General features: G+C 44.3%; 2 protein-coding genes across 2 annotated transcripts; both read left to right on the forward strand.

Annotated features, from left to right (window-relative positions):
- The first annotated feature begins 6,681 nt into the window (after positions 1–6,681).
- Positions 6,682–8,790, forward strand: LOC137817226 (uncharacterized). Its single transcript, XM_068620475.1, has 3 exons — positions 6,682–6,865; positions 6,964–8,019; positions 8,225–8,790. Exons 1-3 carry the CDS (start codon positions 6,682–6,684, stop codon positions 8,788–8,790), a joined length of 1,806 nt encoding a protein of 601 aa, XP_068476576.1.
- A 10,612-nt stretch (positions 8,791–19,402) lies between these two features.
- On the forward strand, positions 19,403–19,780 carry LOC137817227 (uncharacterized). Its single transcript, XM_068620476.1, has one exon. It carries the CDS (start codon positions 19,403–19,405, stop codon positions 19,778–19,780), a length of 378 nt encoding a protein of 125 aa, XP_068476577.1.
- The last annotated feature ends 3,327 nt before the right edge of the window (positions 19,781–23,107 follow it).

The raw sequence follows: 23,107 nt of genomic DNA on the forward strand, positions 1-23,107 counted from the left end.
GGCAGAAGGGGAGGAAGTCGGGGGGCTCGTGAAGTCGCCAGTTGTCAAGTTGGCGTGTTCCGATCTCCAGCATACCAGAACCGGCGATCACCGGGTTAAAGATGAAGTCGCCAGATGTAAACTCAGGCGACCAAGTGATTGGAGATCGCCAGAACAAGCACACCGCCGAAGATGAAGGTGGTGCAGATTATGAAGGCGGCCGGCGAGACCACAGGGAAGGTGTACGAGAGCACCCTAACTCGCCAATTCCAGTAGAGATCGCGCTCCCAAGTTAGCTATGCACTGGGTAGTACCATGCATAAGTAACTTAGCCAAAAAGAGAGTCAGAAGCAGCGCCCAAGTCAAGGAGGCTCCAGATGATGGCACGTGTACGACTGGATGTGAACCACGTGTCCAGGTCTGTAACAGCCAGGAGAGAGAAAGTGACCAGGTATATAAGAGTTCTCAACGAACTTTCTGAGGTACGCACGTTCAGATTATACTCTTTACGCTTGCGAGTTCTTGAGCATACTGTGAGAGAGAACATTGCACGGTTCCTTGAGAGTTCTAGAGTGTTCTTGCTCTTAGTATTTGGTGGTTCGGTCACTGACTTGGGCGTTGGAGTGCGATCGGCCGCAGCGGCGCCGCTCTGTTCTTTTGCAGGTTCTTGAGGTGGATCTTGAAGAAGGACGGAGGTTTGAAGCGGTGCACACGTCGATCCTTTGACGAGGCAGGTTCCAACGTTCTGGTCAACAGGCAGGATCATGATTAAATCTAAAGCATTAGCATTCTCAATCTTTGTGAAAACAAAATGATTTCAAACTAAGTAAAAACAACCGATTGTTTTTTTGAAACAACCAATTGTTTGTACTTAGGTGTTTTGAGAAAAAAGTTTGAAAATTGTTTTGAATGGTTAAACTGTTAAGTACCAAAACAACCGATTAATTCGAGGAAACAACCGATTGTTTGTTTTGGGACCATAACAGAAAAACTGTTTTCTTTGACTGAGCTTTAAATGAGTTAACTGTTTACTTCTCTAGTCATTAAATGCTTTGACCAATCTTTTAATGCAATTTAAGAGTTTGTTAAGATTTGATAACAAACTACATCTTTGAATATATTCAGAAAAATAGATTTAAGAATTAAGAATCTTTGACAAAGTTTTTCTAAGAGAATTTTTCAAAGTGTTGAGATTGCTAAGTTGTTTGTGATTGATCAAAGTGTTGGAATAGGATTCTGCTTGTATTGATTTCAGATTATCTTCTGTAACAAGTGTAATCCTTGTACTCTGTTGAACAATTTCGTTTCTGTGTTTACTGAGATTGGCTGTGTGTTCTTGAGGTGTTCAAGATTAGCAATCTTAGTGTTGGCCAATGAGAGTGTGTTTCTTGAGGTGTTCAAGGTCACTCTCTTGGTTGTTGTGTAAGTGATCAAGTGGTGATTGTTTAGTGGATATCCTCAGGGTTTCTGAGAAGACTGGATGTAGCTCTGGATTTGGAGTGAACCAGTATAAACAATTGTGTACAATTTCTCTATCCCTATCTCTTTAAATTCAGTTTTGTCAATTAAAAACTGGTATAAACAACCGATTGTTCCGGTAAAACAACCGATTGTTTTTCCAGTATTTTGCTTTTGCTTTATGTTTTGAAAAATAAATTCTTAATCAAGGTTTTCTTGAAGTATTTTTCATTCTAGGCTTAAAAGTTTACGAAAATCCTTCTTAAACAATTCACCCCCCTCACGTTTAAGGCCATTTATTCTAACAGGAAGGAGTTTCTTTAAGGTCCACGACCTCGGGTGTTGACCGGTCTCAGGCGTCGTCCAGGGTCAGCATAATAAAGGCGTATGGGAAGTTTGGCAGGCCAGGGAAGTGTCCCCTCTCCTGATACCCACAGGTAGGGATAACCGTGGAGGAGGCGACAGAGTAGGGGAGTGGAGGCCTCGGGCCTCGGCACCCCAATCAGCGATGACAGATAAAGAAAGGTGGTTTTCAAGCCACACCCCGAGTTACCAGTAGGGAGAGACCCAACTCACCAAGGATCCGTGCATGAGGTGTAGGGATGCGACAATACGTACCACCGTTGAAGAGCCACTGGGACAAAGACGACCCATATGAGGGTCACGTCCCAAGGGGTGATTTGCATGCATGGCACGTGAGGAAGGCGGAGAACTCCTAGGGCGGATGACTCAGAGAATGGGCGCCTAAGTTGGCACCCATGTAGTCACCCCCGCGAGTTGCACTTCGACAGGGCAACCTTACACACTGAGAGGACACTAACACTAGGAACAATGTTGCTAAGAAGAGCCCACAAAATGCGCAAGTCTCAGGCTGACACATGGACAAAAACACTGAGAAGGTATATAAGGTTTTACGATAAATAGAATAAGGTATGTTTTACTCATTCTAAGACATTTGGACCAGAAGCTAGCATTTTCAGTTACGATTCAGTTACGCATTTCTCTGAACATTGACCTTATGGTGTTCTGCGATGAGAAGTGTTTGGTGTTTCTTGTTCAATAGCTGACTTGACCGTCGGAGTGCAAACAACCGCGAGGGCGCCATTTGTCTCTCTGTTTCAGGTGTTCACGGCGGAAGAAGGAGAACGTTAGAACATAAGCAAAGGTGTTCTAGAAGCGCAGTTCGTAGAGACGCACGAAGGTGTTTGAGTCAACCGGCGGGAACAGTGGACATGGCCTCCGAAATGATGCACCATACTCATGATTATGAGTGAAACCCAAGAGCAACAAATAAGAAAGCTAGGAAACAAAAACATAAAATGGAATGGAGAAAATGGAAGGAAAATGGATAGAGAAAACCTATTATGGGAGTTCCCGCCAGTTGACCAGGGTCGTCTTTGTGCGTGGCTTGTCCTCACGAGTTAGGGCACCTTCGTTTTGCTCTGTCTGTGAGTACCTGAAAAGAAGTGAACAAAGGGGCGCCCTCGCGGCCGTTTGCACTCCGACAATCAAGTCAGCTAGCGAGAAACATCAAAGGTGACGCACCCCCGTATCGGAACACTGTAAACGAATGCTCTGAAGGTGGTCAGAAATAACTGAGTGACTAAAACTGTGTTGCCCTAATCGACTCGTGCACACAGTGGGTGCGCAGCAAAAACAACTAGGGTTTGTGTTCTGTGTAAAACTGCGAGAATTAGGTCGAAACTCGGATCCTTTTCAAATGTCCCAAGGCCCCGTTTTATACAGCTTCTGCATTTAAAGCGCGTTAAAGCGCATTAAAAGCGTATAAAAATGTGCCTTGAAACATTTGATACGCAAACTAAATTAAGGCGTACCTTAGCAAACTTTCACTAAAACATTGATGAACACGTGCTTATTGCCATGTGTTCTTCTGACTTGATCGTTATTCTACGCAGAGGGCCTCACAGCACCGTAACCCAACTTAGGGTCATTCCATTGTGTGAGTCCTCTTTCCTCAATGTGCATCTGGTGCAGGGGGTGACTTTCTGGGTGCCAACTCATGCACCCCAGCTTTTAGTCACTCACCTTGGGAGAGTATCTACCTGTACCATGCACATAGTTCTTCCCTGGACGTGGCCTTCTCATGGGTCGTATCTGCCCCAGAGTCTCCAAGTGGTGGCGTGGGTACTTCACGAGTCAGGTTACCCCCTACTGGTACTAGAACTTACGGCCTTGAAGCCACCTTTGTCTTCTCTTCATTGCTGTTCTGAGCTATCGGGGCCCGAGGCTTCCTCACGGTGTTGCCCCCTCCATGGTCTTTCCTACCCATGGGTATCGCGAGGTGACACCGTCGATGTCTTAACTTGACTATTTCTTAACTTGGCGACGCCTTAACCTGGCGATGCCTTAGCCTGGCGACGCTTAACCTGGCGACGCCTCAACTTGGCGACGCCTTTTCTTTGCGACGCCTCAACGTGGCGACGCCTTCTCGAGGCAACGCCTCATCTTGGTGACGCCTCATCTTGGCAACGTCTCAAGCGGTCAATCTATTGACTTCCTTCCTTGGACCCCTCGAGAGGTCCCACTATATGTTGACTTTCACTTTGACTTTGGTCAACGCCCGAGGACGGGACGATACAATGGGTGGTGAGAAATGTCACGCCACTTGAAGTGTGATGTGTTCCAAGATAACTGTGTTGGCTGCCACTTGAGAGCTTCCCCAAATCACTCAAGATAAGACCTCAAACCTAAGAGGACATAAGTCTCACTAAGAGCTAACACAAATTGTGCAGAGTTTCTTTACTTCATTTAAATTCAACTTGTAAAATACAATGGGTGATGGCATTTTCATGAACGTCTTCTTGGATCCTCTTGGCCATAACTCTATGGTTGGCCCAAATCTACCCTTTGGTGGGCTTGCATGTGGGCTTGTGCTTGGGCCTCTTCCATCAATGGGTAGGCCTCCTATTTATAGGTGAAGGAGCCTTGGAAAACAAGCAAGAGGGGTAGGATGGGAAAAGTGAAAAAAGGGGCAGCCTTAGGGTTTGACTAAGTCAAACATGCACCCTAGGCTTGTTCTTCCAAAAACTAGGTCAAAACTCCTTCCTAAAGGGCTAGGAACATGCTAAAATGATAACTACACCCCCTATTATGCTAAAGGCACCTTATTTTAGGCTATCTTTGCTATTTGGACCCCTAGAGTTAGCCTAAAATTATTTTCAACATATTCTATCTTTTAAGAAGACCAAAAGGAAGAACAGTTGGTGCTCTGGTTTATGCCCATTTTCTCTGGTCGGGTCCATGAGATCCTTGGTGGGGTCTTGAATTGTTTGCTGAGATGATTGCTCGCCATATGTTTTGTCTTTTGCTTCCTTGGTCATCTTCATAGCTACTTGGTTTGTATCAACAATTGAATCAATCTGGTTTTAAAAAGGAAAATGTTTTTCAAAGTTAAGTGAAAAACAACTTGTTGATTTCTTGTTTTAATCGATTGGTTATCCTCAGCCTGTGTGAAGGGTTTTTGAACTGTTTTTGTTTTGGTTGGCTTAACTGTAAAATCAATTCAACCGTTAAATCGACATTTCAACCGGTTGATATTTTAATCTCTTAACAGTTTTTCATAATATTGTTATATATGTTTTCATTTTTTTACAAACTATTTTGGCTCATGTTTAACAGATTAAAACGGCTAGTTTGATGAGCTATAAAGTTGTGACTACCTTTCCTATTTGAAATACACAACAAGTGATTCAAAAGTTTTTGTGAAAGTTTGGATTCAAGAAAGCAAGATTGCCTTTAGCTATGCTTTGGTTAAAAAGGGGATTAAGAGCAACTGTGATTTTTATAATCAGGTGTAATCTGTTCCATATTCTCTTATAATTTTTTTTCAGGTTGAATATTGTAATTGTTAGAATGTATGTTGTACCGTCCCGTCCCCGGGCGTCGACCAGAGTCAAAGTCAGAGTCAACGTCAGGGCCAAGGTCAACATATGGTGGGACCACACGAAGGGCCCAAAGAAGGAAGTCAACAGAGCGACTACATAAGGCGTCTCCAAGACAAGGCGTCGCCTAAACAAGGCGTCGCCAAGGTAAGGCGTCGCCAAGCAAGTCATCAGCAGTGTTACTCCCCGATACCCATGGGTAGGAAAGACCATGGAGGGAGTGACACCACGAGAGGCTTCGGGCCCGCCTAGCTCAGAACAGTAATAAAGAGAAGAGAAAGGTGGCTTCAAGGCCATAGTACTAGCGCCAGTAGGGAGTAGCCTGACTCGTGAAGTACCCAGGCCACCTCAGGGAGACCCTTGGGATAGATACGACTCAAGAGAAGGTCATGCCCAGGGGAAACCAGGTGCAGGGTGCGAGAGGAAGGTGGATACACTCCCAGGACGAGTGACTAGAGGGTGGGTCGCATGAGTTGGCACCCAAAAAGTCACCCCTTTGCGCCAGATGCACTCAACGAATGAGGACTCACACGATGAAATATCCCTAAATTGGGTTACAGTGCTGTGAGGCCCTCCACGTAGAATAACGGTCAAGTCAAGAGGACACGTGGCGGGAAGAACAAAAACATCAATGCTTTCCGGATAGTTTGTCAGGTGTGAGGTAATCAATATTATGTAATTAAGTTTACGTTTCGAACGCTTTAAGGTACTTTAAATGCTTTAAGTGTTTTGAAAGTCTTAAAGGCGCCGAACGTTTTTACACCTTAAATGCGCTTTAAGACGCTTTAAACGCTAGAGACGTTTAAAGGGAGCTTGAGACGTTGGAATCAGGGATCGGACTTTTGGCAAAATTTTCCCAGAACACACGCTAGTTGCTTGCTCGAGCCCTCAGGCTACGCACAAGGGACTAGAGAAGGATTGTTTGCCAGAACTAGAAAACAGCACACAATATACAGTTCTTTACCACCTTCAGAGTGCCTTTCACGGTGCTCCGATACGAAGGTGCAGAGTTTTGGTGTTTCTTGTTAGCTGACTTGAGCGTCGGAGTGCAAACGGCCGCTAGGGCGCCCATTTGTTCACTTCTTTGCAGGTGTTCACAGATTACCAGAAAAGGGTGTGACTAGCAGACGGGCAAGGTTGCACAGAAAGACGTACCCAGGTCAACCGGCAGGAACATTTGGCGCCCACCGTGGGGCCGATTTAAAACATCCTTCCCATCACAAGTTTCAGTTCGACAATTCCAGAGAGTTTATCAGAGCTACCATAACAACAGGAGAAATTCAGAGAAAACGTTGAAGAATGAGGGCCACGAGACAAGGTCCAGCGCGCTACGAGCGAGGAAATGACCATGCAGCAAGTCATGGCCATGGTGCAGGGACTGCAGGATGAAATGGCGGAATCAAGGGCGGAGCAAGAACGCATGCAGGCGGATCTTGCGGCCTCTCAGGCGAGAAATGAAGAGCTCCATCGCACAAACGAGGAATTGCATCGCGGGTTGCGCAACAACCAAGGGCAACGCGACCCAGGTGAGACCGAACGTCTCACCCCCCCCCCCCCCCAAGGGAGTTTTCCACACCATTCTCGCAAGAGATCCTGGAGGCATTGGTCCCTAATACATTTGCAGGGCCCAAGTTGATCTTCACAGGGATGGAGGATCCCAAAGCACATCTCACCGCGTTCCACACGCAGATGGTGCTAGTAGGCATCTCCGACGCCGTACGATGCAAGCTTTTCATGGGCACCTTGATGGGAATGGCCATGGACTGGTTCATTAGCCTTCCAGATGGCCATATCTCCTCCTTCGCGCAGCTATCGCAGTTCTTTAGGGAGAAATACCTAGCGAACAGGGCCCCACCGCCCGTTTCGTATGATCTGTTTGACGTGAAACAATATCAGGGTGAGACTTTGAAGGAGTACATCAACCGTTTCGGGGCTCAAGTAGTGAAGGTTGGTACTACGGAAGAACCCATGATCGTGTACGCGTTCAGGAAAGGCATATGCCCTGGCCCCTTTTGCGAGTCCATCATTCGCAATCGTCCCAGGACCTTCGCTGAAATAAGGCGTCGCGCAGTGGAGCATATTGCCTCTGAGGGAGAGGTGTGTGAGAAGCGCACGAGTGTCGCACCCACACGCCCGTGGGCACAAACACGGGCTCAACCCGTCAAGGTCAATAAGACCACGACGGGAAGGAAGAATCAGGAAGGGAGACGCCCCTACGAGGCGAGAAAACCCCAACCCAGGGGTCAAGCGGGAGGAAATCGTCCGGCCAAGGAAAGGGCCAGACCAACAAGGTACGACTTCGTGGTGGAGTTGAAGGACCTGATCGTCGTACCTAATATAGCCGAAAGATTGAGGCGACCAGTGAAGTCTGACAAGGTGTTGGGGCCTCGCAAGGACTCTTGGTGTGAGTTCCACGAAGCTTTCGGTCACCATATCAACAACTGCCTATCGCTGGGGTACCAGTTGGACGAGTTAGTAAAAAGCGGGTTCTTGAAGGATTATCTCACTGAACCCGCCACGACCGTAGCCCTGCCAGAACCAGCGGAGGATCAAGCGCATGAGATGTCGGTCCACGACGAAGTTCACACCATTTCTGGTGGTTTTTTGGGAGGGGGACCCACTGCATCCCAACGCAAGAAATATGCGAGGGGAGTAAATTCGATTGACGAAAAAATCTCAGGCAACCCGTGGGAGTCAGACCTCGTGTTCACAATGACCCCTTGGTCATTTCGGTTGTCACGGCTGGAAGGAAGGTGCACAGGGTTCTAGTCGACCAGGGAAGCTCTGCAGACGTTATGTTCTGGTCGATATTCAACAAGCTACGGTTGTCCCCCGACCTTTTGAGACCCTACACCGGGTGCTTGTATGGGTTTGCTGACAACCAGGTGGAAGTACGTGGCTACTTGGAGTTGAGGAGTTGAGGACGACATTCACAGATGGAGCGGCCTCACGTACTGAAAGCATTCGATACTTAGTTGTAAATGCCAATTCGGCTTACAACATCCTATTGGGAAGACCGGCATTGAATAGGCCGAGAGCAGTATCCTCCACGCGCCACATGAAGATGAAGTTGTCGGATCTCAGTGGCAGGCTGATCGTCATCAAGTCAGATCAAGAAGAAGCACGAAAATGCTATGAAAACAGTTTAAAGACAAAGAGAGATGTGTTCATGGTATTCGAACATCCATCGAGTTCAGACACAACGATGGAAGTAGAACCCTCGAATGAGGGGTCAACGCCTAGCGAGGCCGCACCTGTAGGGGCGACGCCTGAAGCAGACACGCGCACAGAGGAGAGGCATGACGACGCTTCGCCTGTAGAAGAGGCGTCGCCTAGAGAGCACTACGAGGCGACGCCCCCAAAAGAATATAGCAGAGACCAACCGGCGGCCAATGTGGCGGAGAGACAGATCGGCGGCAAAACGTTCAAGCTGGGGCGTTTGTTGAGCTAAGAGGAACAGGACGAAGTGGCGGAGGTGATTTCACGCCACTTAGATGCTTTTGTGTGGTCCTCCTCAGACATGCCGGGCATCGACCCTGACTTTTTATGCCACCACCTTAGCATGGACGCCACGGTTCGCCCTGTGCGACAGAGGAGGAGAAAGTTTAACGAAGAAAGGCGCCTCGTGGTAAAGGAAGAGACACAGAAGTTGTTGAATGCTGGTCACATCCGGGAAATCCAATACCTCGAGTGGCTGGCCAACGTCGTTCTGGTGAAGAAAGCAAACGGGAAGTGGAGGATGTGTGTGGACTTCACAGACTTGAATAAGGCGTGCCCCAAGGATTCATATCCACTACCCAGCATTGACGCCCTGTTGGATAGTGCCTCGGGTTGCGAGATGCTGACCTTTTTGGACGCTTTTTCGGGGTATAATCAGATCAAGATGCACCCGAGGGACGAGGGTAAAACAGCATTCATGACAGAGACATGTAGCTACTGCTACAAAGTGATGTCGTTCGGGTTAAAGAATGCATGCGACACCTACCACAGGTTAATGGACAAGGTCCTGGCGCCCATGTTAGGGAGGAACGTACAAGCCTACGTGGATGACATGATGGTAGCTTCGCGCGATAGGAGGCAACATACAACAGATCTGGAAGAGTTGTTTGCCACCATCTCAAAGTATCGCCTCAAGCTGAACCCTGAGAAGTGTGTTTTTGGGGTTGAGGCGGGAAAGTTTTTAGGCTTCATGCTTACGGAGAAGGGAATTGAGGCAAACCCTGATAAGTGCGCAACCATCATCGCTATGAGGAGCCCAACATCAGTGAAGGAAGTGCAACAACTGACAGGGCGAATGGCAGCATTATCAAGGTTCGTTTCTGCAGGAGGAGAGAAGGGACACCCCTATTTCTAGTGCCTCAAGAGAAATAGCCGCTTTGCGTGGACTGACGAGTGTGAAACAGCATTCCTCAAGTTGAAAGAGTACTTGGCGACACCACCAGTGCTTTGCAAACCAGTGGCAGGCGTGCCCCTCCGAGTATACTTTGCAGTAACAGAGCGGGCCATCAGTTCTGTACTAGTCCAGGAGCAGGACCAAGTACAGAGGCCCATCTATTTTGTGAGTAAAGCCTTGCAAGGCCCGGAGACGAGGTATCAGTCGCTGGAGAAGGCAGCATTGGCCGTGGTATTCTCGGCCAGGAGGCTCCGCCACTACTTTCACAGTTTTACAGTAGTGGTGATGACGAACTTTCCCATCCAAAAGGTACTGCAGAAACCTGACGTTGCTGGAAGGATGGTTCACTGGGCAGTGGAGCTGTCAGATTTTGATATCCGGTACGAGCCCAGAGGATCTATCAAAGGTCAAGTATATGCGGACTTCGTTGCAGAGCTATCACCCAGAGGCGACCAAGAGGCGGACTCAGGATCGAAGTGGTCGCTCTCGGTCGATGGTTCGTCCAACCAACAAGGAAGTGGAGCAGGAATAGTCTTGGAAGGACCTAATGGCTTGCTAATCGAGCAAGCTCTACGCTTCGCTTTTAAAGCGAGCAATAACCAAGCTGAGTACGAGGCACTGATAGCAGGGATGCTCCTGGCCAAAGAAATGGGTGCGCAGAACCTCTTGGTAAAGAGTGATTCACAGCTGATCATAGAGCAAGTCTCGGGAGAATTTCAGGCTAAGGACCCACAAATGGTGGCGTAGCTGAGGTATGTCCAGCTGCTAAGGGGAGCATTCAATGCTCTTGAACTAGTACATGTCCCAAGGGAGCAGAATGCCAGAGCTGACCTGCTTGCCAAGCTGGCCAGCACAGGCAAGGGGGGCAGACAGAGGACAGTGATCCAAGAGACGCTCAAAGCTCCACGGAAATTCGTGGAAGATAAATGGTGGACGTCCTCCATATTGGTACAGCAAGAGCAAGATCGAGGAGTCATCGTTCTTTGACTCAAGATACGATGAAGACACCTCGCATCAGCACATACGCGGACGCACCCGAGGAAGGAAAGTGATGGCATTTTCATGAAGTTCTTCTTGAATCAAAGTAGAGCAAAGGGGCGGAAGCAATGGATGAGGTGAGCAAGATCCTCCTAAGAGTGGTGTTGATCTTGTAGGTGCATGTTAAGTGTGGGTATTGGGTGGTTCGGCCAGCCCAAGGGAAAAGATGAAGGAATTGAAGTTTAGAGCCTAGGATTCTAGGGAGAAGCAAAGTTTGGCACAAAATGGCAGCATAACTTTACTCACAATAAACTTGGAAATACAAAGAGAAGGCCTCCCTATTTATAAGCTAGATGGTCGTGATTCTTAAGCTAATACCTAATGAAATGTAAACCAAATGAAATGCAAATCATAGGCACATGTGCTATGACCGGTCACACATAGCAAGCTTCTAGAATGTTTCACTCAAATGTGCTTTCTACACTACTTTATCTACTAAGTACCCCTATTGGGCCTTTATGCAACATATACAAGGCTTTCTCTCTTCCATCCGTGGCTTCATCTACTTGTGCTTGAACATGCTTAGCCATTGACCTTGTGAGAGGACCTAGACGGTCTAGTTCCAACTCTAGACGCTCCATGGGTAGCCTCCCTTCTTCACGTCCTAGACGCTCATTCCTTGGAGCTAGACGCTCCCCTTGGTCTAGACGCTCTTCATGGTTTGGGCTTTGGCTTCCTTGGCTAGATGTGCTTGGCCCTCCTCCATCATCCCCTCTCCCTTGGAAAGGATTTGTCCTCAAATCCAGCTCGTCATCGTCATTGGTACCTACAAATGGAGAAAGATCAATTACATTAAAAGTGTCATGTACTCCATATTCAAGAGGTAGGTCCAATTTATATGCATTGTTGTTGACTCGCTTGAGGACTTGGAAGGGTCCATCACCTCGGGGACTTAGTTTGGACTTCCTTTGAGTTGGAAATCTATCTTTGCGAAGGTGAAGCCAAACTAAGTCTCCTACCTCAAAAATTATTTCTCTCTTCCCTTTATTGTTGTATTTTGTGTACTTCTCATTTTGTTGTTGTATTTGGAGTTTAATCTTCTCGTGCATTTTCTTTACAAAATCAGCTTTGATTACTCCTTCCTTATGCATAAAATCTTGTGGATTAGGAAGGGGTATCAAATCCATAGGTGTGAGAGGATTAAAACCATATACTACTTCAAAAGGAGAAGCATTAGTAGTCTTGTGAACTACTCTATTGTAAGCAAATTCAATGTGGGGAAGGTACTCATCCCAAGATTTGGGGCTGCCCTTCATGATAGCCCTAAGCATAGTGCCAAGAGATCTATTGACTACTTCGGTTTGCCCATCCGTTTGAGGATGACAAGAAGTTGAAAATTGTAGTCTTGTTCCAAGTTTACCCCAAAGAGTTTTCCAAAAGTGGCTTATAAACTTGGGATCTCTATCGGACACTATACTTCTAGGAAGACCATGGAGTCTCACCACTTCTCTAAAGAAGAGTTTAGAAATATTTTGAGCATCATCTACTTTGTGGCATGGAATAAAATGGGACATTTTGCTAAAACGGTCCACTACCACAAAGATAGAGTCATGGCTTCTTGCAGTCCTAGGAAGTCCTAAGATGAAATCCATGCTAATGTCTTCCCAAGGAGCATTTGCAATCGGCAAAGGGGTGTAGAGTCCATGCGGCATTGTTCTAGACTTTGCTTTTAAACATGAGATGCATCTAGAACAATGTCGTTGGACATCTTTCCTCATGTGCGGCCAACAAAATTTTGCTTTTAAAAGATCTAGAGTCTTATCAACTCCAAAATGGCCCATGAGTCCTCCCTCATGTGATTCTTTGACAAGAAGTTTCCTATGTGTTCCTTGGGGAATGCAAAGTTTTCCCTCTTTAAAAAGATATCCCTCGGACACATAGTAACCTCCTTGCGCTCTATGTAGACATTGGGCATAGATGGATGAAAGTTCTTGATCTTCTTGGTAAAGCTCTCTTATGTGGTCAAATCCAAGAATTTGGGCACCCAATTTTGAAAAGAGTGTATGCCGTCTTGAAAGAGCATCGGCCACTATATTGGTGCTTCCTTTCTTGTATTTGATTACATCCATGCCGTTTGGAAATTGTTCAAGAAATTCCATCCATTTAGCATGTCTCTTGTTGAGCTTGTGTTGGCCCTTTAAATATTTTAAAGACTCGTGATCACTATGGATGACAAATTCTTTGGACACAAGGTAGTGTTCCCAAGTCTTTAGGGCTCGCACAAGAGTATAGAGCTCTTTGTCATAGGTGGGGTAGTTGAGGGTGGCACCATGGAGTTTTTCACTAAAATAAGCAATGGGGTGTCCACCTTGCAACAAAACCGCACCTATGCCTACCCCCGATGCATCACACTCTATCTCAAAAGTTTTGGAAAAATTTGGAAGAGATAGAATGGGTGCATTGGTGAGTTGAGCTTTGAGCCTTTGAAAGGCTTGCTCATGCTTTTCATTCCAACAAAATGCAACATCTTTTTTAACAAGTTCATTCAAAGGAGAAGCTAGACTAGGAAAATTAGGCACAAACCTTCTATAGAAGCTAGCTAACCCATGAAAACTTCTTACATCACTTACATTTTGTGGAGTTGGCCACTCGCGGATGGCTTTGATTTTCTCGGGATCTACATGCACCCCCTTTTTGTTTACTATGAAGCCTAAGAAAACTACACTATCTACACAAAAGGTACACTTATCCCTATTTGCAAAAAGGCTATTTTTCCTAAGCACTAGAAGAACTTCCCTAAGGTGACTTAGATGGTCTTCTAGGGTTTTACTATATACTAAGATATCATCAAAATAAACTACTACATATTTACCTATACAATCCCTCAAGGTGTGATTCATAAGCCTCATGAATGTGCTTGGGGCATTAGTAAGCCCAAAGGGCATCACCAACCACTCATATAATCCAAATTTGGTCTTAAAAGCGGTTTTCCACTCATCACCCTCCTTGATTCGAATTTGGTGATATCCACTTTTAAGGTCAATTTTGGAGAATAGAGTTGACCCATGCAATTCATCAAGCATATCGTCAAGCCTTGGGATTGGATGCCTATACTTGATGGTGATGTTGTTGATTGCTCGACAATCACAACACATGCGCCATTTTCCATCCTTTTTGGGCACCAACTAGACAGGTACAGCACAAGGGCTTAGGCTCTTTTGAACCCAACCCTTCTCCAACAAGTCTTGAACTTGTGACTCTATCTCCTTTGTTTCCTCGGGGTTGGTTCTATAAGCAAGCCTATTTGGTAGGCTTGCCCCCGGAATGAAGTCAATTTGATGTTCTATCCCTCTAAGAGGAGGAAGCCCAATGGGCCCCTCATGGGAGAATAGATCTTCAAATTCACTTAAAAGATTTTCTATTTGAGGAGGTAAAGTCTTAAGATCACTACTTGTGGCAGTGTATGTAAGTGCTCCTTTACAAAAGATAAGGCTTGGTTGTTCAACAAGAAGCAAGTTTTCAAAAACGTTTTCAAGGGGCTTCTCTTGTTGACCAATCTTGTGGGAAGGAACACTCTTCTCCCACACCTTCCTATCCCTAAGGATTTTCTCTTTTTCTAGCGCTCTTTTTTTTTTTTGTTTTCCTCATCCCTCTTTTGTTTCATTTGTATTTGGTCTTTTACCACTTGAGAGTGTGGTAAAGGACTAAGTACAAACTTTTTATACTTATGGGTGAAGGAAATTTCGTTAGTGAGACCATCATGCATGGTTTTCTTATCAAATTGCCATGGTCTCCCTAATAAAATATGGCAAGCTTCCATAGGCACTACATCACATAAAACCTTATCTTTGTAGTTCCCTATGGAAAACTTGATTTCCACTTGCTTGTCTACATGTAGTTCCCCATTTTCATTAAGCCATTGAAGTTTATAAGGTTTTGGGGGAGGAACTACTTGTAGCTTAAGCTTCTCAACCATCCTAGCACTACAACAATTGCAACTAGACCCACTATCCACAATGAGAGAGCATATGTTTTCTAAAACATTGCATCTTGTATGAAATATGTTCTCTCTTTCTGTTTCAATGGATGTGCTAGGGTGATTGTTGAGGGTTCTCCTAATCATAAGCAATTCTCCCTCTAGTGGAGCTACCCTCTCATCATCTCCCCCCTCCTCTCTCTCACTAGGCTCATCCTCGCCACTAGTGTACTCGTCTACACCCTTAAGAAACAAAGTCCTTTGGTTTGGACATTGTGCTTGCACATGCCCTCTACCATAGCACTTGAAACATTTCACATTTCTAGCTCGGATGGGTGGGGTGGAGGTTTCTTTGGTAAAAGGTTTGGTAGGTTCTTTTGGTTTTTCTTTGGATGTACTACCCTCCCTTCTAAACTCTTTCTTGGGATAAAAGTTAGAGTAAGGGCTCACCTTTTGACTTGATGTTTTGCGTAAAATTTGTTGCTCAACTTTAATGCAAAGTTGAACCAAATCATTCAAGTCTTGATAAGGTAAGAGCTCCACTCTATCTCTTATCTCAAGTGATAGGCCACTAAGGAACCTAGCTATTGTGGTATCCTCCTCTTCTCTAATGTGGCTCTCATCATGTAGAGCTCCATTTTTTGTCTATACTCTTCCACACTCATGTTTCTTTGTTGGAGTCTTTGGAGCTTGTCCATCAACTCCCTATGGTAGTAGGAAGGTATGTGTCGGCGTCTTAGGGCTCCCCTAAGGTCATTCCAATATGTAATGGGAGGTTCCCTATGAAGACGCCTTTCTCTTTCGAGAGAGGTCCACCAATACATGGCATTCCCTTGGAAGCTAAGGGCGGCTAAGGGTACTTTACGTTCCTCACTTACCCTATGGCAAGCAAAGAGTTGCTCTACCTTCATCTCCCAATCTAGATAGATTTCTACATTTTCTTTTCCATGAAAATGAGGTAGGTCTACTCTAGTTTCCCTTGGCACCTCTTGCTCCCTTTGCCTATTCCTTCTAGGGGGTGGTTAGTAGTAGTCATTAATTGTAAGGCTTCCCTCCCCTAGAGTCTCATTACTTTTAGAATGGGATGCATGAGTTTTTTTTTATTTTTGTGAGTTTTGTGATTTCTCTTCTTGAGCTTTAGCCAACTCATTGATTTTGTTCTCATTCTCCAATTGTCTAAAAGAAATTAATTGTACCGCTTGTGATACTTCTTTCAAAAGAGTTTTCAAAGATTTTACTTCACTTTCAATAGACTTTGGAGAGTGAGAAGAAGAAGACATGGCTAAAACTTGGTGTATATAGGTGTTTTACTTTGAGAAAGTTTAGGAAAGTTAAAGAAGGTAGTTTTCCAGGTAAGGGAGGTGAGTCACAAAGGACTACTTAAGTACCAAGCCTTTTCCTTGCCAAAAACTATCCTCCAAAATCTTCACACAAGACTTTCTCTTAGTGAAACACTTAGAACATCAATAAGTTGAGAAATAAATGCAAGAAAACAATGTAAGCTATCTATTCAACAAAACTAGTCGGTTTAACACAAATTTAAACAAAAACTAACCATGCAAAGCGTCAATACTAAAGCAATAGAAAAGCAAATACAAACAAGTAACAATTACTAAACAAGAATGTTATACTATTCGGCCCTAGGTGAGGCTTCTTGGACACTTGGAGCCCTTGAAGACACACTCACCGTTTAAAACGTAATTAAAAGGGTAATTAACAATAAACCAAGTTGCAAAGGAATTAAGAAAGCTCCCTTTGTTGATCCTCTTTTTGGTTAGTGCACTTCCTTGTTGTCTATGCTTGTTGATCCTCCAAGTGTTTGTAGTGTTTTTCAAGAATGCTTGTTTCGGCTTTGGCTTTGCCTTCTCCTTAGAATGATGGTCTTAATTCTCCAATTTCCAGCACCTATCAAAGGGCTAAACCTTAACCAAGTCAAGTTTCAATTCACATAAGCACCAAGGGAGAGAAGAAATTCCAGCACCCAAATTAGAGATCAAAGAACAAAAGCAAGAAACAATTAAATTGAATAAAACAGTACCACCAAAAGGATTTAGATTATGACAACTAGAAAGAGAGTCAAGAAATTAAAGCAAACAAATAAAAGGTACTCAATTAAAGGTTGGCACACAAAAGAATTCCTAAAGAAAGGCACTAGATTAGATGACCAAATAAAAAAAAAAAAACAGCACCACTGGAAAATGTTGTGGGCCAGAAACGTGTTTGTTCCCCAATTTATGCTGAGCTGTATTTTTAAAATTTGACTCTAAAATTTGATATGCAAGATATTCAGGATCTTATCTAAAATCTGGCTTTGGAATCACTCAAAAATCATGCACCATTTTTTTTTAATAAATTTTGCAATTTTGGTGTTCAGTTAGGCCAGCTGGAGCGCCTCAGATTTGCACTCTGATTTTAAAAGATTTATCATTTTTTTTCTGTTGCTTCTTTTGATCTAATTCTTTTTTGTCCTTTCTATAACACTTTAAACTTGCATATTCCAGAGAATCAAAATTTTCCTATGAGTGGAAATATTTTTCGGGATCAAAACAGAGAAGGTGAAAACAGGGGAATCTGAAAACTGGAAACAAAAACAGCAAGATACCAAAGTTTAGACACAATGGAAATTTGTGAAATAGAATTGTGTAGGAACTAAACACAATATGAACTCAAACTACAATTAAAAAAGGCACTAAAAGATCAAAGAACAGCAGATTCAAGCAATTAAAGAGACCCAAAATCAAGAAACAATCAAGCCAAATAAAAGGACTACTATGAACTGTTGACAATATGGATGAACATGACTTGACAAAACATGTATAGATTCAGAAAATTAAAGACTCAAAGCATAATATGAACCAAATAATGAAAGCAATAAAGACTCAAAAGCCTAAAAGAAAATAGCAACTCAAAGGTGTATGGAATCCTATCACAATTTGCACAAGAACTTGTTCAAGATCAATTGAACAAGAGTGCTTCGGTTGGATCTTCCACAAAGCACACCAAACAAATGAAAAAGTAAAAACAGCAAGACAAGTACGGAAAATAAATGACAATATGAAATAAAGAAGAACTAAAATTGAAAAGACCAAGAGCTACTCATCTTGAAGAACCAAAGCTCATGATACCAAATGATGGCATTTTCATGAAGTTCTTCTTGAATCAAAGTAGAGCAAAGGGGCGGAAGCAATGGATGAGGTGAGCAAGATCCTCCTAAGAGTGGTGTTGATCTTGTAGGTGCATGTTAAGTGTGGGTATTGGGTGGTTCGGCCAGCCCAAGGGAAAAGATGAAGGAATTGAAGTTTAGAGCCTAAGATTCTAGGGAGAAGCAAAGTTTGGCACAAAATGGCAGCATAACTTTACTCACAATAAACTTGGAAATACAAAGAGAAGGCCTCCCTATTTATAAGCTAGATGGCCGTGATTCTTAAGCTAATACCTAATGAAATGTAAACCAAATGAAATGCAAATCATAGGCACATGTGCTATGACCGGTCACACATAGCAAGCTTCTAGAATGTTTCACTCAAATGTGCTTTCTACACTACTCTATCTACTAAGTACCCCTATTGGGCCTTTATGCAACATATACAAGGCTTTCTCTCTTCCATCCGTGGCTTCATCTACTTGTGCTTGAACATGCTTAGCCATTGACCTTGTGAGAGGACCTAGCCGGTCTAGTTCCACATCTAAACGCTCCATGGGTAGCCTCCCTTCTTCACGTCCTAGACGCTCATTCCTTGGAGCTAGACGCTCCCCTTGGTCTAGACGCTCTTCAAGGTTTGGGCTTTGGCTTCCTTGGCTAGATGTGCTTGGCCCTCCTCCATCAGAAAGCATACGCATGTATATACTTTGGCCGAGGGAGACACTTGGATGACGCCATACAGGCGATACCTGGCGGATGGGATTCTCCCAGCGGAACCAAAAGAAGGCTAGAAGATTAAGAGGAACGCTGCAAGATATACCCTGGTAAACGGGATATTGTTCAGACACGGGTTCACACACCCCATCCTGACGTGCGTAAGCGGCGATGAGTGCACCAGGATAATGGCTGAACTCCACGAAGGTATTTGCGGGAGCCACGTGGGGGGAAGGTCTTTAGCTTCTAAAGTGGTATGTGCCGGCTTCTACTGGCCAACGGTGACAGAGGATTGCGTGCGACAAGCCCAGCGTTGCAAGCAGTGTCAGACGCACGCTGATTGGCACAAGGCGCTGCCAGAGGAGCTGAGATCCATATATAGTCCATGGCCCTTTCATACGTGGGGAATTGACATCCTAGGCCCGTTCCCACTGGCGATAAGACAGATGAAGTACCTGATCGTCGCCATTGAATACTTCACCAAGTGGATAGAGGCGGAGCCCGTGGCCCAGATTACTGCGCACAAGGTGCAACACTTTGTTTGGAAGAACATCGTGTGTCGCTTTGGTGTGCCTAGGCGGCTGGTGTCCAACAATGGCACCCAGTTTGCAAGCCAACAGTTGAGAAACCTGTTCGCAGAGGTAGGCATCAAGCAGGTGTTCGCATCAGTCAAACACCCCCAGACGAATGGACAAGTAGAGTCAACAAATAGAGTTTTGCTGAGAGGGCTGAAGAGAAGATTAGAGAAAGCTAAAGGGGCGTGGCCATAAGAAGTGTCGAGGATCGTATGGACGTACCACACCACACCCCAATCTGCCACCATGGAAACGCCTTTCAATCTAGTATATGGGTCAGACGCGATGATTCCAGTCGAGATCCACGAGAGCTCGCCACGTTACCAGAATTTTGTGGCTGAAGAGTCCAATGAAGAAAGGCGAGTGAACCTAGACTTACTAGACGAAGCCAGGGAGGAAGAAAGAATAAAGGCTGAGGCAGTGAAGAGAAGAGTGGAGCGACAGTATAGCTCCAAGGTGAAGCCGCGGCAATTTCAGGTTGGTGACTTAGTCATGAGGAAGGCTCACCCATATGAGCTAGAGAATAAGTTATCTCCCAAAAGGACCGGACCCTTCAGAGTCACCAAAGCCAAGGGGAATGGTTCATACAATCTAGAGACTTTGGAAGGAGGTCCCATTCCACGCAGTTGGAACGCGGCCAATTTGAAATTTTATTTCAGTTAAGTTATGAGTAACGAAATACGAGTTGTAAAGGGGACACTCTTTTTCCCTCTCGGGGGTTTTTTAATGAGGTCACCCAAGTAAAAAAGAAGTTCAAGAAAACTTTGTCTCAGTTTTTTCTCCTCCCACTCAAAGTGTAAGACCAAAGGTTAAAGAAATAAAAGACAAAGACTCAAGGCAGCGTCAGGCGTCGCCAAGATGAGGCATTGCCAAGGTGAGGCGTCGCTAAACGTAGGCGTCGCCAAGATGGGGGCGTCGCCAAAAGGAGATGTCGCCAAGGTGGAACATCGCCAAGATAAAGAGTCGCCAAGGTGAGGCGTTGCCAAACGTAGGCATCGCCAAATAGGGAGCATACATCAGAATTCGAAGCGAGCAGTAAGAACACATGCGTGTGCCTAAAGCTCAAGATGACAAGTATGTCCAACACAAGGTGCAAGCCGGGAGCTTAGCCCCTGGGCAGGGGTTAAGGGATTCCTTCGGGACGCCCCCTCCTCAGGTATGAATAGCTAGCCCTGGTACCAGATGTTCGATGAGGTAAAATCCGGGAGTTTTAATCGTTGAGCAGGGGTTAAGGGATTCCTTAGGGACGCCCCATCCTCACGTATGAATAACTAGCCCTGGTATCAGATGGGAACACTTCGCCTTGGTGTTTTTAGACACCCTAAGGACGATACGACGCTGCTGTAATAGGCCTCTCCTAAGGCGTGGGCACCAAGCACCAAGAGATAAGAGACAAGTCGCCTTGGTGTTTGAGACACTTTATGGACGATACGGCGCTGTTATACAGGCCTCTCCATGGGCGTGGGCACCAAAGTGCGACTTTGTCCCAAGTGTTAGACACGCTGAGGACACCCAGAGCAGGTCTCTCCTCGAGCGTGGAAACTCAGTATAGATGAGATAAGCCCTCCTAGACACAATGGGGAGGTGCTGGAGGTAACACACGCAACACGACAGAGGAAGCAGAAGTAGACGCAAGTATGCAAAGACAAAGCGGGTAGCGTTTAAAAATAAATCGAAGTATGAATCAAGAGTTGTAGTTACAGACAAAGTTTCAGATAATCGCAGTATGAAAAGCAAAATCAGAACACCCTTCAGTGGCCTCCGGAGTCTAAACAGGATGATGATGAAGCCCCGTCCTCGGACCTCAGCGCTTGGGCCAGCAGCGACCTTTGTTGTCGGTTTATCTTCGAACCTCCACCAAAAGAGACAAGCATGGTGAAAGACGGGCACAAACTAAGGCATCGCAAGATAAATCATGCAAGAACCCAGCAAAGGCGAAACAATCGGTTGTTTATACCAGTAAACAACAAACAAACTGAAATTAAAGAGTTAGAGATAGAGAGATTGTACACAGTTGTTTATACTGGTTCACTCCAAACTAGAGCTACATCCAGTCTTCTCAGAAACCCTGAGGATATCCACTAAGCAATCACCACTTGATCACTTACACCATAACCAAGAGAATGACCTTGAAAACCTCAAGAAACACACTCTCCTTGGCCAACACTAAGATTGCTGATCTTGAACACCTCAAGAACACACAGCCAATCTCAACCAAACACACAAACGAATTGTTCAGCAGCTTACAAAGATTACACTTGTTACAGATGATTATCTGAAATCAATACAAGTAGAATCCTATTCCAGCACCTTGATCAATCTCTAAACTCTTAAGCAATCTCAGAACTTTTTGAAAAACTCTTAGTCAAAAACTTTGTCTCAAGATTCTTATTTCTTAAAAATAGTTTTTCTGAAATTATATAAAGATATAGTTTGTTATCAAATCTTAACAAACTCTTAATTGCATTTAAAATAGATTGGTCAAAGCATTTAATGACTGAAGCGTATTCAGTTAAAGCATTTAAAGCTCAGTCAAAGAAAACAGTTTTTCTGTTATGGTTACAAAACAAACAATCGGTTAAGCAATACATTGAACTTTGAGCAATACATTGAACTTCTGATATTCTGTTAGCATGCAGATAAACATTTAAAGCTTAAAACAGTTAATATCAGAACCAACCAAAATACATATTACCCTAAACTGTTTTTAACAACTTGAAAAATAGAAACTTAAACAAACTGGAAACACATCATATATCTCCCCCTATTTGTCTTCACAAATAGACAAAGATAAGAGATAAAACAAGATATTGTTTCCATTACATCAGAATAAACCAGCAACAGCAGAAGGAAAGAAATTTTAAAACCAGAAAAGAACAGCAAAAAACAATCGATTGTTTTGATGACCAATCGGTTGTTTTTCCTTCATTCTTCTTCATCAGCAAACTGAAGATCAAAGATTTGATTTTGGACAGCTTCAATTTGTTCATCCAGAGTCATAAACCTTGCATCCATGTTGTCAAACCTTGTGTCAATCCTCTGGAAATTACTAACACAGAGATCATGGAGACTCCATTGATTTTCAGCAAAGCTATCTAGCCTATCCATCATTTGTCTTTCAAAAGATGACATGGTTGACATTCTTTCTCTTTGATATCCATTAGCAGCACTAGGCCCTGCATCTTGAAAATTTCCAGTTGGATCTTCATGTTGAACATCCATATCAGCAGGTTCATCTTGTTCAAGATGAGCAGCACCACTAGATGAGGCACCATGATCACCATCCTTACTTATCCACTTTCCACCTACTTTTGTAAAGCCCATCTTGCTGAGTGATCCACTGTTCAACTCTTGAGTTGACTTGACCAGCTCAGGAGTTTCATCTTCAAGATTAACTTCAAAATAGAGTAGAAACTTAGATATTAAAACAGCATAGGGATAGTGGTAATCGCCTAACCTCATGGCTTTTTGCATATGTTCTTTGATTATGTGAATCCAATTGATCTTCACTTTCTTGGTGATGCAGAAGATGTAAACCAGATCTTCTTCAGTCAACACAGAGTGATTACTCCCCCTTGGAGTTAGAATCCAAGTTACAATGAGAGCAAGCAACTTCTCATCAAGCTTCAAACCTCCAACCGAGCATGTGCTAACTTGAGATTGATTGTTCTTCAAGCAAGTTTTGTAGAACTGGATTTTGTTAAAATCTTCCACCACACCAAGGTTTCCCTTGTTGATTCTCAGACCAGAGAACTTAAGCCCAGCAACAGCAGCCCAAACCTCATGAGTTATCTCCATTTCCACACCTTTCACATGAGAAACTAGATTGTTTCCCTCAAACCTCAAGTTGGTGTAGAATACCCTCACCAAATCTGGATAGATGTTCCCTTTTAGCTCCATAAATTTTCTGAGTTATTGGTCCTTGAGAAGCCTCCTCACTTTGTCAAGCTTTTGACTTTTCAGCCAATCAAAGCACACAACCTTGGGGTT

This window comes from Phaseolus vulgaris, unplaced genomic scaffold (assembly GCF_000499845.2).
Source record: "Phaseolus vulgaris cultivar G19833 unplaced genomic scaffold, P. vulgaris v2.0 scaffold_21, whole genome shotgun sequence".
Classification (NCBI taxonomy): Eukaryota; Viridiplantae; Streptophyta; class Magnoliopsida; order Fabales; family Fabaceae; genus Phaseolus; species Phaseolus vulgaris.

Bases quoted from the DNA above. Each gene is read 5' to 3' on its own strand.
- LOC137817226 (XM_068620475.1), top strand. From the start codon at position 6,682: ATGACCATGCAGCAAGTCATGGCCATGGTGCAGGGACTGCAGGATGAA. The intron at 6,866-6,963 runs GTGAGACCGAAC...ATACATTTGCAG, and splicing joins CCAAGGGCAACGCGACCCAG to GGCCCAAGTTGATCTTCACA. The intron at 8,020-8,224 runs GCAACCCGTGGG...GCTGACAACCAG, and splicing joins GATTGACGAAAAAATCTCAG to GTGGAAGTACGTGGCTACTT.
- LOC137817227 (XM_068620476.1), top strand. From the start codon at position 19,403: ATGATTCCAGTCGAGATCCACGAGAGCTCGCCACGTTACCAGAATTTT.